This window comes from Labeo rohita, chromosome 2, assembly GCF_022985175.1.
Source record: "Labeo rohita strain BAU-BD-2019 chromosome 2, IGBB_LRoh.1.0, whole genome shotgun sequence".
NCBI lineage: Eukaryota > Metazoa > Chordata > Actinopteri > Cypriniformes > Cyprinidae > Labeo > Labeo rohita.
In genome coordinates, this window is record NC_066870.1 from 6749104 (window position 1) to 6761106 (window position 12003).

Genomic DNA, 12003 nt, shown 5'->3' on the forward strand with positions numbered 1-12003 from the left:
GTTTTTTACAATAATTGACCAAAGAGTCAAAGCATTCTATAATTGCTTTGCTGCAGCTCTGCTCTGCTCTGGGTATATCTTCTTGACTTAGGATGTGTTTACACATGTAGTTAGGTTCTTTTGGTCTGGACACATAAAGAGTAAATTATACGTTTAGTCCTTATTCACTTGGCATCCACACTGTCATTTTTAACACTGATCCTAAAAATAGAAAACAAAAGGCATACGGTTACAGTCGCAACCTGAATGGACAGCTTTTATGACTTATATTTTGTAAACAAACCAGTCATCTAAAACTGTTGCTGAAGAGTGTGAGTAGGGATATAGGTAAACTCTAGGAGCAGGGCTGAAGACCTAGATTTTTAAATGTGATATCACATTCTGTTTTTGGTTTGTTTTTGTGGCTTTGGTTTGCATCACATTGATATTTCAACTGAACCGACTCAGAGTTCTCGTTTGGTGTGCACCAAGGTTCGGATGGCAGCGTTTACACTTATTCAAATGAACCACACTAACCAAGCAGTCATGCCAGAGTTAATTTTAATCAAGAAGGAAAAAGTGTCACAATTTGCATACTTGTGCACTATTCTGTGCCATTTTGTAGTACAAGTAGTATTCATAATGGAGATTCCAAAAAGAAAAAGTGCACTTTAAATACCTACATAATGCACTTAACTGACTTAAAAATAAAAATAGATATTTATGTGTATATCATGAATGTATGGGCATGATATAATTCTTTGATGTTTTGAATAGACTGAACATCTGGAAGAGGACAAAGAGATGTATTGCTAGTCTTTAGATTTTTTTTTTTTTCATGTGAAAGAAATGAAAATATTTATGTTACATGAGATGTTTTTTCTTTGTAATGATACCAGTGTTGGGAAGGTTACTTTGGAAATGTAATAGGTTTCAGATTACAAGTTACTCTATTTAAAATGTAATAAGTAGTGTAACTTTTCAATTACTTTATTAATATAACATTACTTTTGATTACTTTTTTAAAAATATGTAATATTTTTAACTGTTAATCATTTTAAAACATTTAAACCAGGCAGAGTTAACTTTACAGTAGCACTCAACACTGATTACTGTCAGACTTTCAAAATCCTGTATCACTTGAATTAAGATTATAATAAGTAAGGGACATACATCTTTATTTTGCGATAACAACTGGCTGGATGTACATTATCCCACTTATTACACAGCTGCTTGTCACAAAAGTAATAATTAGACATGAAATACTGATCTGAGTTGAAACATTTGAACGCAAAGGTTCCATTAGGGAATCAGTTGCTAGCAAGTGGCAAGATGACAGAATTAAGAACTTGTACACATAATATTGAATTGAGTTTTAATTTTTTATTAGCTAACCAGACGCAAAGCTTCCACCAAAAAAAACTATCAAGCGTATAGCGCCGACTTAAGTTACCCAGATGATTATCGGGGAGTAACATAGCTTGGAATGTCATGACTGACCAATCAGAGTCAGGCATTCCACAGAGCCGTATAATAATTTAATTTTCAATTTAATCTTAAAAAATAAAGTATATGCATAAACCCAAATAGGAAATAAAACATTTATTGAATAAGCATGTGTCCTATTCTATGTCCTAAACTCCTAAAACATTGGTGTCTCATTTTAGAGCAGTCAATGCAGTTTTGGAAAAAAAGTCAGTTAAATCTGTATGTGGGTGTGTGTATGTGGAAAAAAAAATAATAATTCAGATGTAACCCCCTTTGTAATCATTAACATTTTCAAAAGTAACTAATTTAATTAAACATTTTTTTTCTCAGTAACTATAACTAATTACAATTACATTTATTTTGTAATTAAATTATGAGTATAATTTTGAGTATATGAGTACAGTTTTGGTTGTTTTAGCCTAGCTTGTCTAATTTAATTATTTTTCATTTTATTGGCTCAGTTTAATATGGAGGTCATATGATGAGTTAGATTAGAGGAGCTTGATAGGCAGATTTTTTTTTACTTGGTCTCATTCTCCTGTCAGTATCTTGTGATGTAACAATGAGACATGATAACTAATAGAGGGCATGCACAATATTGATGGGCTGTTATTGATTTGAGTTCCACAGGCAAAGTTACTGCCTCTCTCACCCCTCAGTGCATCTCCACTGGAATGTATGACCTTTCACCTAGTGTGATTGCATGTAAAGTAAAAATAGTAGATTAAAATGCTTAATAGTAGTTAAAATAGTAAAATACCCCTCTTTCCACAATATCATAGTTTTTCATTTTAAATAAAATCTAATATGCAAAAACATGCTACCGAATAAAGCAAATTGTTGTCACAGGCAGTAAGTTAGCATGCGATTTAAAATAGCCTTATACGTTTTCTGGTGGTTATGCTCTTTGTGCTAAGCTGTGGTTAGACTCTTATCATAATTACTAGTGGTGCACCGATCAGGAAATCTAAAGCGGGCACCAGTGACTGAGCTGAGCCCCATGCCACTCTTATAAGCTATTTCAGGGCTCTACGCTTACTTTTCTTTTTAGGAGCACCTTCTAATAAATAATCTGATCAAATCTGATCAAAAATTTGCCTTCTCATTACGAGGTGATATTTGACAGTGAATTAAAGGGGAATTTAGTTTTTACCTTTGTAATATTTATTTATATTTATATATATATATATATATATATATATATATATATATATATATATATATATATATATATATATATATTTTTTTTTTTTTTTTTTTTTTTTTTTTTTTAATTTGACAAAAGATGACACTTTTAATAAAGTTAGAAATGTGTGTGTATATATATATATATATATATATATATATATACAGGGGTTGGACAGTGAAACTGAAACACCTGGGTTTAGACCACAATTAGTATGCCGTTTGGCCTCCTTTTGCAGCCAATACAGCATTATTTCATCTTGGGAATGACAAATACAAGTCCTGCACAGTAGCCAGAAGGATTTTGAGCCATTCCTTTCGCAGAACAGTGGCCAGGTCACTATGTGATGTTGGTGTATGAAAACATTTCCTGACTCGCTCCTCCAAAACACCCCAAAGTGGCTCAATAATATTCAGATCTGGTGACTGTGCAGGCCATGGGAGATGTTTAACTTTACTTTCATGTTCATCAAATCACTCTTGTCACCAGTCTTGCTGTGTGTATTGGTGCATTATCATCGTAATACACGGCACCACCTTCAGGGTACAATGTTTGAGCTATTGGGTGCACAAAGTCAACCTTCACACTCTGCTCTTATTGGTTGAATGTGCGATCAGTAAAGACTGGCCACCAGGCTGCATAAATATAGCCATGAAACCTCCAACACTATATTGGCCAGTGTTTCAGTTTCATTGTCCAACCCCTGTGTGTATATATATATATATATATATATAAGTTTTTCTAAATTTCTAAGTAAAACAACAGAATAAGAACAAGTAGAATAAGAATCAGTTACTGATCAAACAAATCAGTATTAACAAAATCTACATGTATTATGTAGTATGGCTTGTAGGTATATTTTCATATGTTTAATGGGGCTCAGAGATGGCATGAGTCCAATCAAATTCATAAATTCATGTTGAGATAAAATGTTTTAAATCTAAAACTTTGAATATAGAAATATTAAATGATTTAAATAAGTGAAAAGATACTTTAAATGGGTCATCGGATGCTAAGTTCACTTTTCCATGTTTTGTTTGAACATTAACATTTGTGTGTTGGCAGTGTATGTACAAATCTACCCTGTAATGGTCAAAATCCATGCAGTGGTTTTTAATTAATCTGTAAAAATAATATCCCCTTTTTTCAAATCGAGCCATTCTCAGATGCCTGTCGTTGTTGCATCACACCCACAGAGGCCGCTCCCACAATAGTTGATTGACATCAGATCAGTTGTAACAATCCAACCTCCATGTTTTGATGCCGGAGCAGGGAATTGAACGACTGAGGTGTTGTGTTCCTGGATGTAATAATGAACATAGTGGTCGTCATTTACTCCCGACATCTGAGCTGCTGAAGATGCAGTGGATTACGTTTGTTTGTGAAGGGAATGTGCCTCCCGATCTACATATATCCGTCTAAGTTCGCGCAAATCATTCATGATCCAGCTTCACCTACAGCTAAAGTAAACGGACTCATCAATCCACAGAGAGAAGAGAGGGGCGAGGTGAGCAGAGCTCATTTGCATTTAAAGCAGCCTCGACCAGAATGGGATGATTTTTACAGAGCTGATTTTGGCAAGGTAAAAATGGTGTTGTTTTACACTACCATTGAGAATTTTTAACCAAAGTATATTATAGACTTTTCATTAAGACCCTAAAGAATCATATCAACTTGTGGAAAATGGGCATCCGATGACCCCTTTAAAAATGAAACTAAAACTGCCATTAGGTGGCGGCAAGTCTTTGTCATAATTACTGAATCATTCAGTCATTTGATTCGTTCGAATGGCTGGTTCATTCAGGAATAAGGCAAGCGACTGTTTTTATGAATGGGTAATTGATTCATTGACTCACTAGATTAGTTTAAAAATGCACATTCATTCAGAAACGAAACACTGCTGTGAATGAAGATGGTGCTCCTAAATATTTTTTCATAGTCGCACGCAGTAGTTTTCAGTCGCATTTTTTTTTTTTTAAACACATATACAGGGCTCTACAGTGTGACCATTTCAGTCGCACTGTAGAGCCCTGTATATGTGTAAAAAAAAATAAAAAATTGTGCTATAAAGCTTTATAGTACAAAAAATAAGTTTTGTATAATATGACTATTTGTACAAAACTGTTATGAGAAGTTTTATCATCACTGTCAAAGACCGTGACTTCCACATAAGTGATCAGCATAACAAAACCAGAGATACAGTGTAAATAAGACTGTCATCATGCAGTGTAGAAGGCAACATTTATTAGAATAAGAGTTTTCGTGGGAAAAACAGACGTCACTGAGCTCATTCTTTGCTCACTTTGGTCACTTTATGAATGTCATTTGTTCTGTATGTAATATTTTTCTTGCTGGTGAGAGCCCAGTAGCCACATACACGCTGCAAAGTTTTCTGAGTGATAACCACATCTAAATGCATTTGTGAATCCCCTAAATTATAGTTCCTTATAACAACGTGAGTCACTCCTGAAATTGCAACAACAGTGATAACAATAGCAACGTCACTGACTTGATTTACTGACGCATTAAAAAGCAATAAACCAATTAAAAAAGCTTGTGTTGGTTTTGTGGCTACTTAAAGAATTTGATGTGATGTTTCCCAACACATTTTGCACTTTTTTAAAATTAAAGTTATATTTCTAATTTCTGTTGGTAAATTTTAACTCTGTTAACCAACAATTATAATAGTGGTTACAATATCAAGGGAAATAATCAACAGTTGTGGTTTTGTCATGATTGTGCATTATATTTGGGATTGCGCATTATAATTTACATACATTTAATATTTATAATATTTAAAATATATTAGGCCAGAATTTTAGTTTGATCTCCAGTCACAGGTTTAAAATTAATATTGACCAATTGTTTGGTGCATCCCTATGGAAATGCTGCAAAATCTCCTACGCTTGTACCTATTGTAACCAATGCTTTGTCCTAGTTATTTCAGATTCAAGGACATGATGTGTTTCTTACAGAGGGGGATGTCCAGTTCTAGATTTGGACAAAGTTAAAAACAGCCATTTCCTCAATCTTTCTTTCAGTTTTAGTACTTCCTCTCCTATACTCAAGAGCTCATGTCTTTCTGTCTCAGTCTGTCTGCATCCTGGCAGGGTTTCCCTTGTCAGTCAGAACGGGCGCAGTGCCAGTCACATGCTGCTGTGTAATATGAAAGTCAGTTGTCTGACCTCTGGAAATGGTGTTTCATGTTCTTCTCTTCTCCACAGGCTTTTAAAGAAATGTTGTACTCAGCCCAGGATCAGGCCCCATCAATCGAAGGTAAATGCATTAAATATCAATACATGCACACATATCATCTTATGTGCCCCACAGGATTAGACTCTGGAAATCAGCCCATAAACATAAAAAAGCAATGTAAATACCAGTTTACTGTTCTATAAAGTATAACCCTTTTAATTAAATTATATATTACTGTTTCTGTAGTGACAAATTTGGGGAGAGAACAAATATTCCAAAACTTTCTGAAAATACAAAATGAGAATTAACTGCACAATTACTAGAAATGCTTACCTTGGATATTATACAATTTGCATACGGAAAAAAAAAGTGGACTTTTCCAACTCTGACTTTGAACCACTCATTTCAGCAGGGTGTTGTTTATCATCATCATTGAAAAGTCAAAATCAGTGGTAATCATTAAAACAGGAAAGGTGGTTTTGCACCTCAGGTTTTGCAAATTTAAGGTGTCATAGTTTTATCAGATAACAGCAATGCACATGAGTTTACATTTGCATCACTGATCAGCACAGTTATAGAGGGAAACACTTTACTATAAGATTCAATAATAACATAACAATCATGATCTGACAATTTAAAAACTTTTACAGTATTCAGTAATCTAGATTAATATTATTTATACATATTTATACATAGTATATTGTACATAGTATATTTATAAATGTGTAGTATATTAAATAACAACATTGTTAGTTCATACATGCCTAATCACCTGACTTGTTATCAGTTCAAGTTCTTTCAAGCAGTTTTTTTTCCATGTGTATGAAATTTATAACCCATTAACCGTTACATTGTGAAGTTGCTTTGCTTGCAGTTCTCTGGTGTTTGTACAAAAACAAACACCTGTTAGTGTCTCTGCTACTTCTGTGTTTGACCTCACCCACATGTTTTCAGAAGAAAGCTTTGTTTTGGGTTCAGTATGTGCAGTATCAGCAGACGCAAAATGTTTTTCGATGCTGTGATAATTTGCTGTCTTTTGCTTACATGTCAGTAATGTAAATCCTCAATCAAGACTCAATCCCCCTTTATGCAAAAGCCCCCGCCCCAAATTGTGACGTCCATTTATCCTGCGTCACAGGCAAACTGACAGTTGAAAAACAAGCCAATGCTTGCAAAAGCTTAAAATCACATAAATTTGATAAAACATATTTTAATCATCAAATGAAACCCTGAAGAATAGTTCTAAACAAAACAAATTTAAAGCAGTTAAAATATACTTGCTAGACCTAGAAATGTATACTTGAACTAAGTATTAAAAAAAACATAAATCTCCCAATGCAATGTCTCTATAGTGTGATACTGCTGTATACTTAGACATTATGTAAAAGATACAGCATATTACTGTTTTATGAAAATGCAGTATAATACTGTTACTGTTACCTGTAAATATACAGTAACATTTTACAATGTAGCTACAGATGCTTATTAGCACCTGGTGTTCTCTATTGGTAGCGGATTTGACTTTCAGGTCAGAGTTTTACTGAATATCTGTAAAACTATGTCATAGGACATTCTGTCCCGTTATGCTCGACTACCATCTGGCCTTTTTCACATTTACAGTCCACAGTACTTGTCTTTGTGTCTTTTTTGGTTTGTTCCATCCTGTCTTAATGGCAGTAACGGGAAATGACAGATCCTGACCTAAAATCATTGTAAGGTTACCTCACCACAGTGAACATGTGAAATGTGGTTATCCTTAGCACAGTGTGTAATTGAATTGCTTTGTCAGATTATAATGTCTAAACACGGGTGATAAAGAAAACCTTTGTCTCGGTTGTAATGTCATGCTATCTATTAGTTCCCGGGGCTCAGCTCAAGACACAGCTGATGAAAAACATATGGAGGACTGTTCTAGCACTCAGATAAGCACTGATTTGCATCCAAAGGTTACAGTGTGCGCAAACGCACACAAACATACACAAACGCATGTCCAGGTGTACGTTTTTTCCTAAAACAGTGCTCCCAGAGAGCTGTAAACCTGCATACTGAGTGTTTTTCTAAGCTGTGGGATGATGGTGGTTGTGATTATCTAGAAATAACTGTAATCTTCTGTCAAAGTTTGTGGTTTTTATGGGTGGTGATAAGTGTAGCTAATGGGATTGTTTAAGTAAAGCTATTATTTTCGAGGGGAACTTGCACGAGCAGGGTTTTTCTTTAATAAGATGCTGATTTTTCTTGATGACGGATGTCGGAAAAGGCTGATGGTGCAGGTGTTTGAAGTCATAAGCCTCTAATTTTAAGCGTTTGCGTACAAAGTTGCGTGAGTGATTATGATGTCTTTCCTTGGCAGTGCTTTGCTCTCTTAAGAGTGAGATCATAGTCCCTAGATTTCTTAATGGAGATTTTATCCCAATACGCAATTCTTTCAAAGCAGTGTAATATATAAGTGCATTTTACCTAGAACTACAACTAACTATTAATTAAATCTCAACTGTATCATGTGGCTATGGATAAAAAGCAAAACGCAGTTTCTTCAGGAAATTACAATGACGTATATAATAGACAGTCAGGAGTAGGGGTCGACCGATTATCGGCGCCGATATTAGGCATTTTATGATTATCGGTATCGTTCATTTTCAAAGCTGATTCGCTGATAAAATAATTTCTGATTCTGAAACGCGCTATTGGGCTCTGATGCTGCCTGCCAATCTGATTTGTTGAGAGTCACGAGTCCGACCAATCAACATGGAACACTTTCTCACATCGAAACCGTTTGCTAACTGGAGGCTTCAGTGTACACTCACTCATCAGTTGTCTCTCAAAGTTAAGGCAGCGTCAGACGTTGCTGAAGTTGCAATAATTCTCAATCCACTAATGACACACTGAAGTTGCAAAACACCTCAATATTATCTATGGAAAACGTGGACGGAATCGTGGAATCCAGTCATAAATGGAATTTATACCACAAGGTTTAGAATAAATAAGAATTGGTCATGATTAAATGACAAGTTTGTTGATTTTTTTTTTTTTTTTTTTTTTTTTTTTTTTATTGTTATTTTGAATGAAGATATTTTTTTTATCCCCGAGAAATCGTGTGATTCTGCATACTGCTCAATTTTCTCCTAAAATATCAATTTTTAAAGGCTAAATAAATAAATGAATGTACCCTACTATATTGTTCAAAAGTTTGGGGGATTTTTTTTTTTTGTCTCTTATTCTCGTTAAGGCTGCATTTATATGATCAGAAATTCAGTGTTTTGTTTTTTTTTTTTTTTTTTTTTTTTTTTTTTTTTTTTTTTTTTTAGATAATGTTTTTAACAGTTTCTATTTTAATGTATTTTAAAATTTAATTTATTTCTGTGATGATAAGCTGAATTTTCATCATTTTTATTTCTATCATTGTTGGAAATAATTGTGCTGCTTTATATTTTTGTGGAAACCATTTTTTTTTTTTTTTTTTAAATAAAACTTTCAAAACAATTACATTTATTTTAAAACTGATCTTTTGTAACCTTACAAATGTCTTCACTGTCACCTTTGACCAGTTTCCTAAAGGCGTCATTGCTGAATATAAGTATTACTGACCCCAAACTTTTGAAAAGCAGTGTATACGTATCATATATGCAGTGCTACACGTTTTATTGCCTTAGTTACGTTTCAAAAAATATCAGTATGTGCATTACAATATGGTCAGTTTTAAGCCAAAATATATCAGATGCAATAAATATTTCATCAGTGTATTTTGAACAAATTTCTGAACCCCTGCACTGTTGCTCACCATCTGCTGTTTTTTGTAGAAATGCATTTTCCGCTACTGTAAAGTTGTTTAATTACAGAAGGTTCTCTATGCACAGGGCACACACCCAACTAATCAATAATGACATTTGTTTTCTATATTTGTGCTGTTGATTTTATCGATTAGGAGTTGCAGTCCTACTTTTAGCTAATTTTGTGTGAATTTAATCACTGACCTGGAATGACAAAAGACGTGGCTCCCTGATATTGGTATTTCAGTGACTGATGCAAAGCAGATACCGTTATCAGCCAGTAATGTAAAAATGACCAGGTGGCTGATTACACTGATCAATCACTGGTCAAAAGTACAGAAAGCAGCAAAGTCCAGAACTGTTGTGTGTTGGGTTTAGGTTTAAACAAACACAGAGGGTACTTCTGTAAGGTCATGCATTCCCCGATTTCAGTTCACTAGTTCTCAAGTAGTTTATTTTCTCTCCCAGGAACTTCAGCTGAGAGAGAGAGCGGTGTATGTTCATCCCTGCCGAGCTGATATGAAACTGAGCTGTGTGCTTTCGTAGCGGGCCAGACACAATGACCCAGCTGAAGGTCTCACTGGGGAGGGTTACCTAAACCAGTGCAGAGAGGTACTCCCTGCTGTAGAGCTGGAGTAATCCAGTATTAACACAGGATCAGATCAGATCAAACAGTTTATCGTGAGAAGAACCCTGATTCATCTTAACCCTTTCTCTTCAAAGTGTTTTTGCACATCAATGACCTCACTGAACCTCAAACTGCTATCGTAACCCAAAATGTTTCTTACATGTTTACTTGAGGGTTTTATAGTAACTGATAAGTGTCATGTGACAAGTCAACTGCTTACTCAGAGGGATTGTTGACCCATAAGGAATTTTTGAACTCTCTGTTTGGGACAGCTGTGCTGTAGTACTTTGATCAAAGAAACAGTTCCTTATAAATCTTACAAACCTAAGAGAACTTGCACATTAATGATTCTAAGCAGATTGAAGTATATGAACAAAGCCTAAAAGACTGCTGTCAGTCAAACAGTGTTTGTTGTGGAAGTGTAAGATTATGGGTTGTTTTGTGAGAATGACAGCTGGGAGTCATGTTGTTTTAGTTTCGTCAGATGACACGTGTTTTTCAACCACACACAGACCACAGTACTTGAGCTGTGGCAGATGAAATATGAGTAATAATGTGTGTAAAGTAAACCTCCCTCTCTTTCCTAATTGTTTCGCTGTGGATTCCACACACTAACAATATTCTCCTCACTGGCCACTTTGTTAAAGAGTTACATTAAAATGCATTTCTGTGCCAATTTGCAGCTCCCAATTTAGGTGTTCCTAAAATATTCTTAGGATAAAATGATGCAGGTATTTCAAGCTGTGAGTCATTTTCCCAAGTCTGAGAGACCTGTGATTCATTGTCTGTCTGTCTGTCTGTCTGTCTGGACAGTATCAGCCAGACTTGCTGTCATTGCGCTCTGTGTTTTGTCCCCGGCAGTGGAATATCATGCAGTTACGTCTCTATGGTGTCAAAAATATTTACAGTCAACAGAAACTTCACATGCCCCCTAACTGTAAATGGCTGAAGTCATGACCTGTGAACTGTTATGATTATTGTGATTTAAGTCCATGCTGACTTAATTAGTTATGACTCTTGGTTCTCAGACTAAGGATCTTGGAAAGACATGACGCAGAATAATTATACAGGAACTCCCTAAAGTGATACTTCAACTAAAAATGAAAGTTTTGTCATCATTTACGCATCATCATGTTGTTCCAAACCTGTACTGCCTTCTTTCTTGTGCAAACCGCAAAAGAAGATAACACTACAGTTTGTTTGTTTTTGTCTTTTTGGGGTTTTTTTTATTTTTGGATATTCAGCAAGGATATTTTAAACTGATTGTTAGAAGAAAAAAAACCCTCTAATTTGAATAAATGCTGTTCTTTAAAATGTCCTTTTTATCAAAGAATCCTGAAAAAAGTATCACAGTTTAAAAAAAAAAATTAAATATGAAATAGCATGACTGTTTTGAGCATTAATAATAAGAAATGTTTCCACCACATCATATTAGATTGAGTTCTGAAGGAACATGTGACACTGAAGAGTAATGACTGCTGAAAATTTAGTTTTACCATCACAGGAAAATGGAGGACTTTTATTTTAATTTGTAATAATATTTCACAATATTACCAGTGTTGTTTCCACCCCAGCATTTTTCAGAATATCTTCTTTTATGTTCTTCAGAAGAAATATTAAAGGGCTGTCCACACTTTATTTTCCGTTTTAAATATTCTCAACTTAGTGTTTTTTTGTTGTTGTTGTTGTTGTTGTTGTTTTTCAGTTTAAATTTTTCTAGACTGTTTTAATGGTTAAATAAAAAAAAAATTAAAAAGTAT

General features: G+C 34.5%; 1 protein-coding gene across 1 annotated transcript in view; it reads left to right on the forward strand.

The window, feature by feature from the left end:
- xpr1b (xenotropic and polytropic retrovirus receptor 1b) overlaps positions 1 to 12003 on the forward strand; it is a 28821-nt gene that overhangs the window by 2430 nt on the left and 14388 nt on the right. Inside the window, exon 2 of the mRNA XM_051132292.1 lies at positions 5878 to 5929. Within this exon, the coding sequence (XP_050988249.1) occupies positions 5878 to 5929 (52 nt within the window). The remainder of the gene's footprint in view (positions 1 to 5877; positions 5930 to 12003) is intronic.